This window comes from Octopus sinensis, linkage group LG16 (genome assembly GCF_006345805.1).
Source record: "Octopus sinensis linkage group LG16, ASM634580v1, whole genome shotgun sequence".
Taxonomy (NCBI): Eukaryota; Metazoa; Mollusca; class Cephalopoda; order Octopoda; family Octopodidae; genus Octopus; species Octopus sinensis.
Window position 1 is genome coordinate 56,603,753 of NC_043012.1, and position 18,859 is coordinate 56,622,611.

General features: G+C 35.7%; 2 protein-coding genes across 2 annotated transcripts; one reads left to right on the plus strand and one right to left on the minus strand.

The window, feature by feature from the left end:
• Nucleotides 1–2,566: 2,566 nt before the first annotated feature.
• LOC115220431 (60S ribosomal protein L12) lies at nucleotides 2,567–12,388 on the minus strand. The gene is made up of 6 exons (XM_029790558.2): nucleotides 12,246–12,388; nucleotides 8,198–8,271; nucleotides 6,658–6,838; nucleotides 5,778–5,885; nucleotides 3,633–3,724; nucleotides 2,567–2,599 (listed from the first exon to the last, which is right to left on the minus strand). The coding sequence occupies exons 1-6, from the start codon at nucleotides 12,280–12,282 to the stop codon at nucleotides 2,594–2,596; spliced, it is 498 nt and encodes a 165-aa protein (XP_029646418.1). The 5' UTR covers nucleotides 12,283–12,388; the 3' UTR covers nucleotides 2,567–2,593.
• Nucleotides 12,389–12,428: 40 nt separating this feature from the next.
• LOC115220429 (KICSTOR complex protein kaptin) lies at nucleotides 12,429–18,103 on the plus strand. Its single transcript, XM_029790557.2, has 2 exons — nucleotides 12,429–12,987; nucleotides 16,994–18,103. The coding sequence occupies exons 1-2, from the start codon at nucleotides 12,466–12,468 to the stop codon at nucleotides 18,026–18,028; spliced, it is 1,557 nt and encodes a 518-aa protein (XP_029646417.1). The 5' UTR covers nucleotides 12,429–12,465; the 3' UTR covers nucleotides 18,029–18,103.
• The last annotated feature ends 756 nt before the right edge of the window (nucleotides 18,104–18,859 follow it).

Sequence of the window (18,859 nt, forward strand, 5' to 3'; positions counted from 1 at the left end):
GTTTACAATCATCCTATATGTGATTCTAGTCATATTCTAGGGTGCAATTTGCAACCATCATTAGCTTTATACTTGCTTCTTTGAAGATGATCATGGGTTTTACAAGAGTTATTGAGGTAATATTTTACAACTGATGTCTTTCCCATTAACCCTTACCTGTATTTCAAAATATACCTTATTGTATTTGTTGAAATTCATCGCTTCAATTAGTTTTGAAAATAATGCAAAAAGTTACTAAAATTTGTTGTTAGCTTTAATTTGAATAATGTTGAAACAGTAAACTCTAAGCAAGGCATTTGGGTTGGCAACAAAAAGATTAACATACTAGCTTAAAATGACTTAAGGAAAAAGAAAAATTTCAGTAAATTCTATTTAGTTTTGATAAATTTCTAGTCACTCTTTCTGTAAATAACGTCCCAACTCAGTTTAGGATAGTTGCTTATTCTGTGACACAATCTATATTTGTTTTAAATTAAAACCTTCCATCAAATTATTTTATATACCAAACACCAGCCACAACAAAAAAGATATATTACTCAAGACAGTTTTTCGGATCTTTGACCAACAGATTTAAAAAATAATATTTTGTAATTAAACACTTTCAAACTTCATATACTTGTAGAATGTGTCACATAAAACATCTTTTACTCTTATCGTTGTGGAGAAAATTCTGTATTATGGAGGTTATTTCTTGTCATATTTCAGCCAATCAATGACATGTATTCAGCAGAATAAAATTACTGCCGTTGTTTGTCACTGTTATTTATGACATCGTTTGTGCGTTTATACTGGTTTTAGCTCTAAGGTGTTATGATTTTAGGGTTAGAGTTACAGAAAAAAATGAAAAACGAAGCACAAACAATTATGGTGGTACCATGAAGTAAACATGCTTCAGATACATTCACACAAACATAACTGAGATGAAATATGCCATAAATAACTGTGACAAACAGCAGTAATTTTATTCAGCTGAATACACGTTATTGATTGGTTGAAATTACTAAAATACGACAACTTTAACAAGAAATAACTTCCAAAAGACAGAATTTTCTCAACAATGCCAAGAGCAAAAGATGTTTTATATGACATATTCTACCAGTATCTGAAGTTTGAAAGTGTTTAGTTACAAAAATTTTTTTTAATGTCAGTGAAAAGGTTAAGATCCAGTTTTTCTTTATTTTCGAAAATTTTTGTAACCACCTTGATGTTGAGATGAAATATTCAATTTTATCACAGCATTATGAAGAGGTATCTCCTGGAAATGGGGACTGACTATTTACTCTGCCAAGAATATACTGATAAATGGTTAGTGCAGTAACATGCTGCAATGGTGTATGCCCCCACATGACCTACCAGTATGACAACTGATTCCTAATAGTTTCCATCTGCATAGCACAACTTTACCAATGTAAATGACAAACAAAATTTTAACCAAGACGAAACTCTGCTCCTCATCCAGTTACTACCCACACATACCATCACTTCAACATCTACTTCCCATGGAAGCAGAATTGTTATGGCTGAATGCTTTGACACCAACCCAGACCTGTTTCCAAGCATGTCAATTATCTTCCAATCTGACAACTCAGTTATGTGGAGAACTGGAAACAAATAACATTATTTGAATGAGCTTTCTGCCCACACAGGTTTCACGCATCAAGCCCAGAGATGTCTTTGCAGTGGACTGCAAGCCAAGGACACCATCAATATGAACAGTGAGGTGAAAACTAGATATAATTTTTATATGAAATGATCAAGAAGTTAGCTGCTTGGTGTTCAAAGAGACACAACTACTGCAAATCTGCTCTTAGTTAACAGATATTCAAATGGTATGCTGGAAATAAAGCCTGCTTAGAAACATAGCACCAGAATCCACTTTCACCCTTACATGTTGGGGGGGGGGGGGGTTGTTTGTAACTGTGTGGTTTTCCGGTTGAGCACCCCTGCATGGTACCTTGGGCAATTGCCTTCTATAGCCCAGGAGCTGACTAGAAGCATTGTGAGTGAATTTGGTACACAGAAATTGTGGAGAAACCTTTAGTATATTTGTGTACAAGTGTATTTTCTCCCTCACCACAGCTTGGCAACCAATGTGGTTTGTTTACATTCCCGTTACTTGGTAGTTTGGCAAGAGAAGGCATTAAAATAAGTACCAGATTGAAAGAGAGGAGGGGGTGGAAAGAGGCTATCTTTGACCAAACAGCTCAAGATAGTGCCCCACCATGGTCGTGGTCCAATGACGGAAACAAGAAACAAAGAATATTGCCAAGTGCCAAAAGGAACGAAGCTTCATTCGTCAAAGAGCAGAAGTAACTGACTTGCACCAACAAATAGCTAAATATAAAATGTGTACATTGGAATAACTTATTTTGTAACCAGGAAGATAAGTTTTGGATACGGTCTTTTGTAAAGAGAGAAATAAAAGCCCGCTCAAGATGTTAGACTCCTCTTCCTCACTGCAAAATACTTTTTTTCACTCCGCAAACCTGTTTGTTTTTACTTCATACAAAACTAGAATATTTATTTGTATGTAATCTCTTGAAAATTAAAACAAGACAAATGGAAATATATTTGAGAATAATTTTTATTTTGTTTATTCCTGCAATAAAAAAAAAGAGAAAATTGAATTAGTATCATTTTAGGAAAGGATATTAAATTAAGACATTCCAATATATAGAAAAATTTAAATATTTCAATATGTGCTTTAAGAACAGAACCTGTAAAATAGATTAAAAGCACCCCGCCCTCCATCAAGATTTGCTATCTCTTTCAAATAAGATGAATCAATCAGTGAGTGATTAAGGATACAGGATTTGCTCACAGAAGTTAAAGAAACTATAGTAATTAGCACTTGTCATCTAGATTAGTAGAAAGCAGTCTCACCTCATTAAACCTAATTATTGCCAGACAGTTAAACTCACCAAACTACAATGGGGTTGCAGAGTATAATTTATCTAACTAAAATGCCCTCTAAGTAGCCATTTGTCTTGAACTCATTTCAAATATAGATGCATGATATTACATCAGAAATATAGTCACAGAAAGAATCAACATAAGCTTGAAAACGTTCCTTCTTTTTTTTTATATTTTCTTCAAACACTAAATGTTCATTATAGAATTCTGGCTCATTAGCTAATACAGCACACTGTTCACAGATGATTCAGGGACTGCTAAGCCAAAATACTAGACTATCCACCACAGTTATTAGATTAGGAACAAACCCTGAGACGCATAAGGATAGAGCCTAACTCAGTTACCATGGCATATGACTGACAGTACAACACTCCCTGCTACCCTGAATGAATACTGGTTCATTGCCAATTAGCTTTCCATTATTACTGAAACTTGTTTAAAGCTGAGAGGACTGGCACAAGATGAAATGTGGTTTGCTCAAAAAACACAAACGCACCACCTAGTCTGGGAATAGAAATCATAATTTTATGATCTCAAGTGAAACACCATAACTGCTTGGCCACGTGCCTTTGCTAATATAATAGCAGCTGTGTGGTAATTTGACAGGGTTCCATTATATTGCCAAACTCAGCCCGGAGCCATTCAACTAGAATTCTCAAAGGAACCTAGTTCTGCCATTCTTATAACTCTAGAAACAAATTTTGTAATTTAAAACTTACAGCTGGCACATCGTATTCTCCATTGTTAATCATTTCAATGACGTCATGTGGATGGCTTCCGTCAACTGTGCAACCAACTGATTGAGCAGTTCCTATAAAAAAAAAAAAAAAAATTTTTTTTTGCAATATTTTATCAAGGTATCTTTACAAAATATGTAGCATCAACAAATAACATTTTACAGATGTAAACATAGTGATATCTTGTTATAACCAAAGTGGAAGGAATATACAACCTGCAAGGGTTCAGTCCCTGGGAAACAGTGAGCTGAGGAGAGGCAGGAAAGACTTAGGGTGCTTATAGTCTCAACCCTCCAGCAGATTATGCTGTCGAATGTAATGGTTATTATTTATCTTTTTGTTTGTTTGTCATTTGACACTGGCCATGCTTGGGTACCACCATGAAGGGTTTTAGCCAAACAAATCAACCCTCGGACTTATTTTTTTAAAGCTCAGTACTTATTCTATCAGTCTTTTTTTGCCAAACTGCTAAGTTATGGGAGAAAGCATGAACACACAAAGATATGATAAACATTCTTTTATTTGTTTCTGTCATTTGACTGTGGCCATGTTGGAGCATTGCATTTAGTCAAACAAATCGACCCCAGGACTTTGTAAGCCTAGTACTTTTGCTGAACCACTAAGTTACAGGGAGATAAACACACATTGGTTGTCAAGCGATGGTGGAAGGACAAACACATATATATTTATGACAGGTTTCTTTCAGTTTCCTTCAAGCAAATCCACCCGCAAGCTTTTGGTCAGCTCGAGGCTACAGTTGAAGACACTTGCCCAAAGTCCCATGGAGTGGGACTGAACCCGGAACCATGTGGTTAGTAAGCAAGCTACTTACCACACAGCAGACACACATATATATATATATACGACAAGCTTCTTTCAGTATCCACCTACCAAAACCACTCGCAAGCCTTTGGTTGGCCTGAGGATATAATAGAAGACACTTGGCCAAGATGTCAAGCAGTGGGACTGAACCCAGAACCATGTGTTTGGGAAGCAAACTACCTACCACAAAACCATGCTTGCATATTATTTTGAAGACATGATTGTTCATTTTTAGAATGACATTGTAGGAGAGGTGTGAAAGGTTGCGACCAGTTTGAACATGAATCAGGTAGAATGTTTGGATCATATGTGGCCAGTCTGTGCATAACTAGAAAACCTACAATGGGGAAACGGAAGCAAGCTACTTGATAGAAAAGATTGGCTGTTGTACTTTAACCCGTCATTATACAGACATTCTAGAATATGTTTCTCTATGTTAGCATTAATTTTCATAATCATCTTAACAGCTTATTCCTTACTAATTCACATATTTTATTACAGTATCCTTATTATGTAAGTTATCAAATTAAAAAAACAAACAAAAAATCCTTATCATACCATATTGTTAACCTCCATGAATGTGTAGCTGATTTGTTATTTTGCAAGTAATTTAACTGTTGCGTTGTAATTATAAAAGTACTGCAGTATACCAATACATTAAACATTTTAAAAAGTTCTCCTTCACACTCATGATATTTACAGGGTGATCTATGTCTATCATGTAACACCTTTGATAAATGTATCATACATTCAGAATTAGATTCTCTGGTAGACAACAGAAGTGAATTGTACTAAAAATAGGTCACAAGCTCCAGGATTAACATCTATATATCAGATGAAACTAAGCAAATAGATCAAAGTATTCTACTAAAACATCATAAGCATTGCCTTAGAATGCACACATATCACCCCTCACCAAGAAACCATGCATTTTTCCTTGACCCCTACATATAATTAACCTATTAGCATTCAGATTATTCTGCTAAATGTAATGTTTGTTTTGAATTAATCATGAATTTTCTCATAGAATTTTTCATGATGTGATTACTTATTTTTGTTGGACATTGTAGGGCCGGTGTGAGAAGTTGTCTCTGGCTGGTTTAAGCATAAAACAGGCAGAATATGTCCAGTTTGAATGCTAAAGAGTTAAAGCTAAAAATGTAGAATGCCTGTCCACAACCAAAACACAAAGCCCACACTCTTTGTGTAACAAAGGAACATAGTTAACAACTTCACTTCCCACTTTTTTTTCTTCTTTTAAAGAAGTAATTCACCAAAATACAAATTAAGAAATCTTCAACAAACCTAAAATTTCTTTACATGTCCCAGCAAGAGTTTTAGACATGCTTCGATCTCTCATTACTCTAGCAACACCCAAAATATCATCAAATGTTAGGTTTCCGTTGTGTTTAACTGAAAGAAAAATGCAGAAATACATTTAGAATCATTTATATAAAAGAATACAAGATATATAATGAGGCAGCACACACACCAACATCTCAAACTATTAGATATAGCAGCCGAATCTATTTTTACCAACTGTGACAGTGGCAAGTATTTACTATGGCATTTAGTTGACCAAAGCCTTGAGTGGATTTGGTAGATGGAAATTAAATGTAGTCCATCATGCATGCCTGCGTGTGTGAACATGTCTCCTAGCTTCAATATTTCATGACTGTTGCAAATAAATATTATTCATTTCCAATACTCTCTGAAACATATCTGGCCATGGGGAAACATTAGCTCATTAAGAAACAGGCATGGAAGGGCATTTGACCATAGAAAACTTGCTTTTAGATAATGTCTTACTAAACCATGCAAACCATGGAAAAGCGGGCATTAAAATGATAAAATCAACAATCTTTTCTTTCTCCGGGTAGCCATGATGTCAAAGAGCACTTGTTCTGCACACAGAAAGATGCAGTGATCATAGGCCTCCAAACATGCACATTACAAAACAACCTGTCAGCTCAACACATGCAGTTGATAACACTGACCTAAGAAGAATCAAAAATAAATTTGGTTGGATTTGAACCCAGAACATAAAAGACCACAACTAAATAGTGCAAAGAATTTTGCCAAACACACTTATGATATAGTTAGTCGACAACTTTGATAATGAAGAATGATTCAAATTTCAAAAGATATGCACAAAGAGGAAGAAAAAAATAAAAAGGCTACTCACCATGTTTTACTTTCTTACGGTCCCTTGGTGGCTCTTTGAGAGCTTTGATTATAAGTGATGCAGCACTAGGTACAATAGACACTGCAGCTTGACGATTCTGGATTGTTAATTTTACAGTAATTTTCAGTCCTTTACAGTCAGCTGTACCTTTGGCAATATCATCACCAACTTTCTTGGGAGACTGAAATAGAGAGAGAGAAAATTTTTTTTTATATAAACACCAACCCAATAAATAAACCACAACAAATTTGTGTTGAATAGCAAAATATATCAGACTTTTCTCAACCATTACAACACTAAATGACTAACCAGGGTATAAAACACTTTTTGCAAAATGATTGAAAAATATTGCACTTTTATATAGATACTTCACTTCTAATAAAATTTCATCAGGAAAAGGCAATTTAATGTTAAAAAAACACTCTTTCTCTCGTGTTTGAAATATATATAGACACAAGCGTGATTGTGTAGTAAAAAGCTCGCTTCCCAACCATACTGTTCCAGGTTCAAGTCCTAATGTGTGGCACCTTAGGCAAGTGTCTTTTATTATAGCCTTAAGTCAATCAAAGCTCTGAGTGGAATTGGTAGACAGAAACCAGTTGTGGTGTGTGTGTATATATATATGTATATAGGTGTGTCTGTGCTTATTCTCTGTAACTTAGTAGTCCAGCAAAAGATACAGAATAAGTGGGGTTGATTCATTTGGCAAAAAATTTCTCAAAGCAGTGCTCCAGTATGGCTACAGTTTATAACTTAAAATGGTATTAAAACATTTAGATTGTTTTATAACCAATAAATACTGCAACACTCCGACCAAACACTGAAATCATATCAAGGGAGTCCAATTTCAAGTTTGCTCAACCAAACATTAACAGCATGACTGGGGCTAAGAAGCTCAGTTTGCAATCACATGGTTTAGATTTGGTCCCACTGTGCAGCACCTTGGGCAAGTATCTTCTATGTTACGGGGTGGGTGGGCATAAACACATCAATGGTTGTCCAGCTGCAGTAGAGGACAAACAGACACGCATAATACACAGCGGGCTTCTTTCACTTTCTGTATACCAAAACCACGCAGAACTCTTTGGCTGGTCCAAGCCAAGACACTTGTTTAAGGTGCAATGCAGTGGGACTGAACCCAGAATGTAGTTGGAAACAAACTTCTTACCATACAGCCACACCTGCGCATATAATAGAATAAAAAAAATTCTGGCCTACACTTAACGAATTTGTTTCCTCATAATTCTTTTGAAAATGCTTCAGACCATTCACTACCTTGAGTGAATTTGGTGAACAGAAACTGCGTGGAAGCCTGCCATGTGCTTTTGCCCGTTTAACAACCAGAATGCAACTTAGTAATTTGGCAAAAGGGACCGATAGAATGAGTACCAACTAAATACTAGGGTCAATTTTTTAAAACTGAATCCCCTTCAAAATGGTGCCCCAGCATAGCCAATAACTGAAACAAATCAAAGTTTTCACAAACTCAACCCCACCCCAAAAGAACTTTAGAAAAGTAAAATGCGAAATATTAACTTACCAAACCCAAAGGACCTATTTTGGGAGCCAATGAAGAGGTACCAGGCACCTCACCACCAACAGCTCTGATGTAAACTGAAAATATAAAAAACAAAAGTTAAAAATAATCATAACGGAGCTATATTTTCAGGATAAAAGCTATATATAAAAATAATCATAATGCAGCCATATTTTCCGAATAAAAGCCTCATGATTTTCAGTATAACATGCACACTATGCTTGTGTATTATACTATGTTATAATAGAATATTTAAATTCTATTTAAACACTTTTCTTTCAGAGCAAATTCAAGGCCATCATTGTTGTAACATCCACTTTTCCAAGTCAGCATAGGTAATATGGTGTTTGAGGTAGATTTTCTATGGTCAAATGTTCTTCCTCACCCTTCTCCAAACATGTTTTCGTCAGTACCCTGTAAAGCGAGTGGCACCCAACCGTAGAGACCAAGCCAAAACAGAGTCTGGGCAGCTCTTACTGACTAATGTCCCGTCAAACCCATGCCAACATGGAAAAAATGTTAAAGGATTAGAAATGACACCTTTTAGTGTGATTGATATTTACTTTACAACTACCACATGATGTCAAGACAAGGAGACACCAGCACATATATACACATTTATATTTACAATGAACTTCTTTCAGTTCCTATTTATGAAATCCACTCAAGGGTTTGGTTGCGCCAGGACCAGAATAAAAGGGTTAAACCAAAGCGTTAAGCCCGGTCAAAAAAAAATTGTGTAATAGGCGTAAAATAACTTCCTCTAAACGATTATGAAAAAAAAAATGCGCGCACGCGAAAGGGGAGTAGGGGAGAGACCTCGGAAATTTCACATCTTCAGTCCACGGCCTTTAAACTAAGAAAAAAAATAGTGTAATTGGTGTAAAACCACTTGTTCTAAACGATTATCAAGAACACACACTCACACATGAATCATAAACTCCATATTTTTGTACGTATTTCGCAAAAAAAAAAAAAAGGAGAAATTCTGGAAAAAGTAGACTGGCAGCTGATGCAGTTTCGCATCTCCCCTTGTAGCCGCGGAGACTGTTGTAGTCCTAGGTATATAAAATAAAGTATGTTGAGACTGCTGGAGTACTTTCGGTCATAGGTCTTTTAGATAAGAGCTGTCCTAGAAGTAACAATCTAAAAAATAGATTACCTTGAAAGAGATAACTTTAAAATATCTACAATTTTATGTCTTGAATTAGATGCCACACTTTCCAACTTAGTATATAGAAGGACGCTTACGACTATCGATCAATTAATCCAAGTTTATTGATATATATTCGCCTACTTTCAGAGTTACGGCCCTTCGACAGCGCCTTTTTAAAAGTGCTCTCTTAATTCTGCTTAATATCCCATTATTTTTTATTTCCTTCTAATTTCAGGAAAGCAATTCTAAGTTCGTCATCATGATATACTTTATGGAAAACATGAGTGTTAAGACTCGATTGACTGCGTGGCATCTTGGGCCAAAATATCCAGTCAGTCTCTTGTCACAGACAAGATGCTACCATATGATTTATTTTATCGTGGCACTGGTTATATAACATCTGCCCATAATTTTGTTTAATCGGGCATCTTCCATTATTTTACCACGGGTCATTGTAAAAAACGGGTATTTATATAAAGTTTCATCACCCCACCCCATTTTCCTAAAAGACGAGGGAAAAACTCGTATCTTGTGAATTTTCCGAATTCTTCTCCCCACCCCCATTACTTTCTGCGTGTTTTTGTTTTCATATTGGTATTAAAAAAAGTTACTTTACTGAAAAGGATAAAATTCCATAATAAATGATCCAGGATTATTTTGTTACCCCTATTTATCAATGTTAGGTACAAGGAGATTCAAACTAAAAGTGGGGCTGAAACTGCATTAGCCCCCTAAACAAGTTCCCGAAAACGAACATTCCAGACTTGGATATGCTTCATCTTTCGAGTGACACTCGGAATGATATTAAGAAACTTCCATCGTTCAAACTTTGTTTATTATTTACAATTTAAATTGCGAACATGCAAATCAAACGGCAGCGACAGATTTTGATAAGATATATATTTTTAGACACAACTAGATTGATATTCCCCATCAACAACTTCCTTTCTTCATAACTTACAGAAAAAAAAATCCATGTTTTTTTTTCGTTCAAATTAATGAAATTCTGCACAGATGATTTCAATCATCGTCTCTAGTAGACCTTTCCGTCGATTTCCGTAAAAATTTTTTTTTTACATAAGGGCTTGCGGGAACTTTTGAAGTAATGAGAGCGAAAGAGACTAAGAGAAAGCGATTGTATGACGAGAGAAGTTCTTTTGAAGTTACCGTGCATGGGAGCATTGATGTACATGTGTGTTTGATGGGGTGTGGGAGACAGACAGTATGTTGTGTAATCGACGGAAAGGTCTACTAGAGACGAAAGATCGCCTTATATTGTGGCCATGCTGGTACACCGCCACGAACAAATCGATCACAGTACTTTTTTAAAGTTTGGTACTTATCTATTATCGTTCCCATTTGTCGAACGGCTACGTTACGGGGGGACATAAAATAAACACACCATCAATAGTTGTCCAGCTGTAGTAGAGGACAAACAGACACACATAATACACGGCGGGCTTCTTTCAGTTTCCGCTTACTAAAACCACTCACGACTTTGGCCGATCCAAGGTGCAACGCAGTGGGACTGAACCTAGAATGTGGTTGGGAAACAAACTTCTTACTACACAGCTACACCTGCGCATATGTTGATAAGAATAAAAAAAAAAAACCTTTGTAAGCAGTTTCGGATGATTGTCCTACACTTATAGAATTTGTTACTTCATAACTCTTTTGAAAATGCCAATTATTCAACGACATTTTGTAGAATTGTTTTCTAGAATGTAAATTACGTTATAAATCAAAGACTTTTTCACAAAGTTATGAAGAAAACGAAATCGGGAGGCGCACCAACCTGTAATTATGTCTCATTTCCCTTCAGACCATATTACACATGTTGGATTTTATACCACGAGGAAACAACATTTTCCTTTCTGTGATATTTTGTATCAAGAAAATAATGTTAGAGTAACCCGCACGAACAACTTTTGCAAGTGTTACGAAGGGAAAGGTTTAAAAAAATTGTTTAATAATTAAAGTTGTGTCGAAGATTCCAAGTATGGCGAAATTAAGTTCGCTGCCCATCATGATGTCCTAAGACTTCATTTGTATTGCGTGGCATCTCGGGCCAAATATCTAGGTACAATTTAAGAAGAGTGGTCCCGGTGCGAGCACTCGCGCATCCACTCTAGCTAGTCGTGACTAGTGGATCCTACCACGACTACCTAGCAAAGTAAATAAAACAGAAAGGGTCGACTAGCTAGCGCGGATGCGCGCACCGGGACCACGCTTAAATAGTACCTAGACATTCAGGTAAAAAAACAATGAAGGAGCCAATGATGACAAAAACTAATTAATATTAACCTCTATTTATTTTATAAACACCAAGATGTCGTACTTAGGAACTTTTGTAGACATTCAGAGATTCTAGGATGTTTTTTTATGCAGCTCCTTTCGTTTTGTGCATATTTAACAACTACCGAAATTGGATAGTAACCAGAAGGGATCTCGTGGCACAGACTTGCGCCTACAATTCAGAACCATTCTCATCGATAATTAACGTTTAGGGTACGTTTTTATATGGAATCCTCGATCCCGTATACGCCGTTCGGCTGTTGGAATAATTAGGATACTCACCGGCGAAACTTACGGAGATTCGTTTACATATAAAAATTGGGTGGTAATATGGTGTTATGGCTCGCTATGTTCAATACGTTAAAAACAGGAATAGATTATTTTCTCATTATAGATTACATTTTTAAAACATAAATATGAATATATATATATAAATAAATATATATACACAACAGTTATTCGCATAAATAAAAGATCAATAACAAAGTAATAGTTCACACATTTAAACTTTTATAATGTGGTATGACTCCATCACAGATGTGTACGAAACACATGCTATTTAAAGGAAAAAGTGTTCAAATAAAAAACATAGTGGCTTACCGATATGAACGGCACTCGGATCGAATTTAGGTGGCATATTGGATGTGTTTTAGATGTTTTATAAAATCCTATTTAATGACTATGGTGTTGGATGAGCTAAGATTAGCACGACCAAAAATTTGGTGCACCAAAGACAGTAAATGGCTAACCGGAAAAGAAAGAACGATTGAGTTCCGGTAAAGAGGAGATAACTCAGCCCAGTAGTTATAACAATAACACGATGGGTGGAAGATGGCAATGGATTGATGCTCATTTTAGTTGCCTTCCTTCTCAGAGCAATGTCTATGGTTTAACAACGTTCTCTAAAGCTGATGGCACTACAAAATTACTGACAGGATGTATGAATGGCAAAGTAATGAGCGTGGAGTACCACAAACATTCAGACAAATTACGGCCGTCCTCCAGAGAAATCCAATTTACATATATCCCTGGTGATGCCGAACTTGTAGCTATCGACGCTTTTCGTAAGGTATTTCATGATGACGAACTTATAATCGGAATTGCTTTCCTGAAATTAGAAGAAAATGAAAACAAAACATGTCAGTTTTTGAATATTTATTCTTCTTGGGAAAAAGAATTGGATATTAAACCGAACTCAGATCAAGTAACACCTATATGTCAGTATTTGAAGTTGGAATTTATACCCTATCAGCTCACGCACACTCAATTAATTACCAAAAATTCGAAGGAAACTGTATTCTTATTGAGTGGAAACGATAAAAAGGTTCACTTATATCGAGAGGTTTGTAATCATTATTATTGTAAAAAAAAGACAACGATCACAATTGTAGCCCTTCCTCCCCTAGCTGACTTTGTTTCCTCATAACTTTCAGAAAAGTAGGTAGGCTTATATCTTGATGAAATTTTTTTACAAACCCTTGCAGATGGTGTAGGTTACGATTATATCGGAATTTAATGTTGAGAAAAAAATTTAGAAGGTGCGCACATCACATATCACAAATTTTTCAAAATTTCTAGTTTCATTTTGTAAATAGGCCTATATGTGATGTGTTCAACCACAAATTTTTGTTTTTCGTATTAATTCCGATATAATTGTAATCTGCACTGTTTGAAGGTGCTACGATACTAGTACCCTGTTTGAAAAATATATGTAGAAAATTTCAGTGAAGAATGCCCAGTATATTCAGAAAGACGCGATGGTCAAGGCTGGAATGTTTTGTCACATGTCTGTTGGATCAGGACTTGCCACCACCACTCCAACAACTACAACAAACAACTACTTGCTGTCTGATAGTAAGCAGATAGAAAAAGCACGAAAATACAATTAAAAAGAATATAATTATTTTTATTAACGAAATTAAAGATACTTTAATTATAAAATATATAAACCAATAGTTGATGAAATGTTGGTTAACGATTCTTTTAAAATTGAAATAAATGATCATTAATAATCAGAAATACAGATCAATAAGAAACTCGCAATTTCAATAATTCTATCACCTCTGCTTCAGTAGCAGACAGCAAGGAGTGAAATGGTATTTGAGTGTGTTTTAAACCCGATATTATGTGGGGGTGGGGATTGTTGTTAGCACATTTTTTCTTTCAGTTTAGTTCGAGAATCTTTAATTGAGATGTGTCACTAATTAGAAACAAGGTTACTGATAAGAGAATCAGTAACTTGTATTCCGTTTTACACTTTGCAATAATTACAAGACCTGGATCGGCACTTCTTAAGAATTTTAGGGCTACATTCTCCTGTACCCCGCCTTGTTTAAAACAACAGAGGGAAGTGATTTGAGAGAGATTTGGTTGTTATTTCTTGTATGTCGATCGATCAAGCAGATACTCCTCCGTTCGCTAATTACGTGTTAATGTGTTTTAGACTTGATATACCTAAAGACCGTTACAAGAATTATAAGTTTTCTTCAACAAAAACCAAGTTGATTTTTAGTTAGATTCTTACGTTCACGGGTATTTGTTTTAAATTATTGGACTTCATTTTGGTTTCTTGTAAATGCAGATATACTTCAGGTTACATCGTGTTCCAAGACATGCGACTTAACACGAAAAACCACGTAACACATGCACGCACGCACACCTCACACACAAACATTCTGAAATAATTTATTAGCTCGTAGCTGTTTTAATAAATGGTTTGTACATATATTGTACCTGTATTTTATTTGATTTTCCTCTTCATTATTCTTTTTTTTAAATTTCATGCTTATAAATATGTTCGCTGAGATCGATGTAAAGTCAGATAAATCGACAGAAATTGAGGATTAATTTTTCTCACGTTTTCGGCTATGGAGATTCGGATTCAGAAAAAAAATTTTTTCAAAAATTGGAACTTCAAAATTTAATCCCCCACCCACCACAAGCCTCAGCATAAGAATAAAGTCGAAAAAGACGTAACACGAAACGACGTAGGTTGAGGTATGCCTGTACTTAGCAGCAGATTGATTTTTATCGATCTACTGCTAAGTACAGGCATTCACACAGGAAAACCATGTGGCGCTATTCACACTGGAAAACCATGTGAGCATTAATATATTTAATGTAGCAAGCATTATGGTGATCTTTGACAATAACATTCCATTTTCATTTTGTCAAAGTATAGCCTAACTAGAAGTTGAGAGATCACATTACTCTGTTATTAATATTAAAATGTGAGGCTTTGTTCCATTGTTAAGACATCTATATTCTAATTATTAATCAAAGTTAGATTTTCTTATTGTTATATCAGTAGGCTTCCATTACAACAGTTTATTTTTAAAATCTCAACACGTTTTATTATGGCCTAACTAGCCAAACATAGAATTCACTGTGCTTATTCATCTGGGATTTTCTTATTCTTGTTTGTTTTTCAAGTACATGCTTCTGGCCATTCTACGTTATTTTTCTTAGATCATTTTATATATGGTTGCACAGACATTGCTGTGTGGATATAGAGTTTGTTCAGGAATCATGTAGAGATCTTGAGGTTTAACTCTCTCTACAGTACCATAGGTAAGTGACAGGAAGGGCACCGACTATAGAAACATCTGCCTCTACCAATTTCGGTTTGAACGGCAGTTTTTAAAAATAATTTCCACGTAACTAAACACTTTTAAACTTCGTATACTGGTAGAATGTGTTTATAAAACATCTTTTTCTCTTGGCTTTATTGAGAAAATTCCATAGTTTGTAAGATATTTGTTGTTTTTTTTTTCTGCAATTTCAACCAATCAATGACGTCTATGAGGTAAAAAAAAATCATTCTGTGCCGTATGAATATGTTCCTCGTTTAAGAAACAGATTGGGTTTATTTACATTTGTGAAGAAAAAAAGATACCCTTCCCCCATCCTTAACCCTAACCCTAAAACAGATTGAAATGCAATAGATCGATACTAGGGTCATAATTATGGGTGACAATTTCATATGACACCGCTAGAAAAAACTGCCGTTCAAACCGAAAAGATCCCAACGATGATAAAAATATTAGTGAAACAAATGTTTCAAACTGTTGACCCCTTTAGCATTTAAACGAGCCATATTCTACCTGTTTTATCTCCAAATCAACCAGATCTGGCTTCTCACACCTACCCTAGAATGTCAATTTAAAAATAAACAATCACACCATCGAAATCTCTAAGCTATGAGGTAGCGCTTTATCATTTCAAAACAATGTGAATAAATAAGCATTACACTTGACAAAGTAATCTAAATGCTGAAGGGTTAAAGACGAAATTGTTTTTAATATTTACATCTATACTAGGTTTCAGACTGTTTAGTCCCTGATCATCATACAAGTGTCAGTGGTCTCCTCGTGGGTAAGAGTTACTACCCCTTATTTGGAAATGAATTTTCCTAGTTTCAATTCGGTCTGCTACTATTCTTTTACTTGTTTCAGTCGTTTGATTGCAGCCATGCTGGAGCACCACCTTTAGTCAAACAAATCGACCCCAGGACTTATTCTTTGTAAGCCTTGTATTTATTCAATCGGCCTCTTTTGCCGAACCGCTAAGTTACTGGGACGTAAACACACCAGCATCAGTTATGAAGCATATATATACGACGGGCTTCTTTCAGTTTCCATCTACGAAATCCACTCACAAGGCTTTGGTTGGCCTGAGGCTATAGTCGAAGACACTTGCCCCAGGTGCCACGCAGTGGGACTGAACCCGGAACCATGTGGTTGGTTAGCAAGCTACTTACCACACAGCCATTCCTGCACCTTGGCATTCAGTTGGTTATGATAATGAAGGTTCCAGTTGATCTAATCAACATAAAAACCTGCTCGTGAAATTAACATGTAAGTGGCTGAGTGCTCCATAGACATGCATACCCTTAACCAGGCTATTTGATGTCAAAAGAGATAAGATGATTTAAAATTTTTCTAACTTGTCCCACACTTTGGCTGAAATAAGAGGAAATATTAGTCTTATTTATAAAGAGGAGAGATGCCAAAAGTTTCCATTATTTTAGTAGGAGCTGGTATTTATCAGTTTAAGAACTAAGGAGTAAATTCTTTAGCATTTAAGTTGGCTGTACTTTGGCCAAATATTCCACCAGTTTTATGTTCAAAGCAGCTAAATCCAGCCTCTCACATTTTCCCCACAATGTCACCATGTCATTCTAAAAATAAGCCATCCCATCATTGAAATCTTGAAACTGTGAGATAATACATGATTAATTTAAAACAAGCATTACATTTGACAGATAATCTGATTGTTAAAGAATTAAGATGATTCTTTCATTTTCAAAACAATTTTTAAACATGGATTTATTGATTTTTATTTTTCAGGATGTTAGCCTTGAACATTCATTTATGGAGGTTTCTGTTGTGGAGTATTTTCCAGAGTTCCAGACAATAACCAGTTGTATTCTGTGGATCAACATTGTTTACGTTGACAAAAATAAGCAAAGAATTACTGCCAGAGGACATCAGAACGGTGAAATTATTGTCTTTTTAGTCGAACCATTGTCTAAAGTCATCTTAAAGCAGTTTTCAATTTGTCATGATGGACCAATCACTCGAGTTCTACTGTTTACGTCAGAAAGCAAAGTAGCGGTACCTGCATGTCTTGAGCATCTTGGCCTTGAGAGTAATACCGAGTGTGATGTGTCTGACTATCACCTGCTTGTTGTGAGTGCAGTTGAACATTCTGTTGTCTATAAGAATGTGCTAAACAAGGAGTTCTCTGACCAACTTCTACTTCCTGATAGTAATAAATCTGACTGTGTTATGTGTGCTTGTGCAGTAGATATTGACTTTGATGGCCAAAACGAACTGCTGTTGGGTACATACGGGCAAGAACTTTTAGCTTACAAGTTTCAGACAATAGCACCTCAAGAACCTGCAAGCCCGATTGATAATTTTGACGAACTTCAAACAATGAATTCCAGGAGAAAAGCTTACTCTTTTTCTGTCAGCAGTAAGAAAATGTACAAATACACGACTGGAGATTTAACATCGACTCCAAAGACAGTCTATAAAGATGATTCTAGCATGCCTGATAACTGGAATATTAACAGCTATTCACCTGAGGTTGATATCATATCAGATATGTTTAACACTCGACCTTCGTTCTCCAAAGGTCAGCCTCAAGCTGGTTACCAGTTGTTGTGGCACCGTAGTTTCGCTTCTCCAGTTGTTGCTGTCGAACATGCTGATGTGATGGGTGATGGTATGGATGATCTAATTGTTCTTACCCTTAAAGGGCTACATATACTACAGCCAAATTTAACTAACGTCGCTGAAATATGCTTTAATAAATTAAATGCATTGTTGAATTCTTCCATGTCAAACGATGAAAATGAAAAGAGAGAAGCTACTTAAGACATTTCATCTTTCCTCTCCATCATGTGTATAATTTTTATTGAAGAAAATTAAATTATTACGATAATTACCAAACTTTTTTCTTTCTTTCTCTTTGTAATATTGGAAAAATATATTTGATAGCATTTTGGGTAAGTGTTCCTCTATTGTGGTCCTGGGATGACCAAATCCTTCTGCGTGGATTTGGTGGACAGAAATTATATACATGCGTGAAGCACATGGCTCAGTGGTTAGAGCATTGAGCTTATGATTGTGAGGTTGTGAGTTCGATTCCCGGATCGGGCTGCATGTTGTGTTCTTGAGCAAGACACTTTATTTCACGTTGCTCCAGTTCACTCATCTGTAGAAATGAGTTGTGATGTCACAGGTGCCAAGCTGTATCGGCCTTTGCCTTTCCCTTGGATAACATCAGTTGCTTGGAGCGGGGAAGCTGGTATGCATGAGCGATTGCTGGCCTTCCATAAACAACCTTGCTTGGACTTGTGCCTCAGAGGTAACTTTCTAGGTGCAATCCCATGGTCATTCATGAGTGAAGAGGGTCTCCTCCTATATACACATTATATATATATATATACATACATTTATATATATATTAATTTGGGAATAATTAGGGAATTCCGGCGTCACAGGGATTCAAATAAATTGAATTATTCTTGATAAGAAAATATGTTATTTAGAGATAGCAGTCCCCATGCAATTCATCAAATCCTAATATACATCACACCATATCATAGAATTTTATTTTAATACTTACTCTATCAGTTCCAAATTTCTCTTTTGCATGTGTTTCATGAGGTGCGTTTATATATATATATATATATATATATATAT

Coding starts and splice junctions, on each gene's coding strand:
- LOC115220431 (XM_029790558.2), bottom strand. CDS start 12,282: ATGCCACCTAAATTCGATCCGAGTGCCGTTCATATCG. Junction 6,839..8,197: donor AAATAGGTCCTTTGGGTTTG/GTAAGTTAATAT, acceptor TCTCTATTTCAG/TCTCCCAAGAAAGTTGGTGA. Junction 3,725..5,777: donor GACATGTAAAGAAATTTTAG/GTTTGTTGAAGA, acceptor TTTTTTTTATAG/GAACTGCTCAATCAGTTGGT.
- LOC115220429 (XM_029790557.2), top strand. CDS start 12,466: ATGGGTGGAAGATGGCAATGGATTGATGCTCATTTTAGTTGCCTTCCT. Junction 12,988..16,993: donor AGGTTCACTTATATCGAGAG/GTTTGTAATCAT, acceptor TTTATTTTTCAG/GATGTTAGCCTTGAACATTC.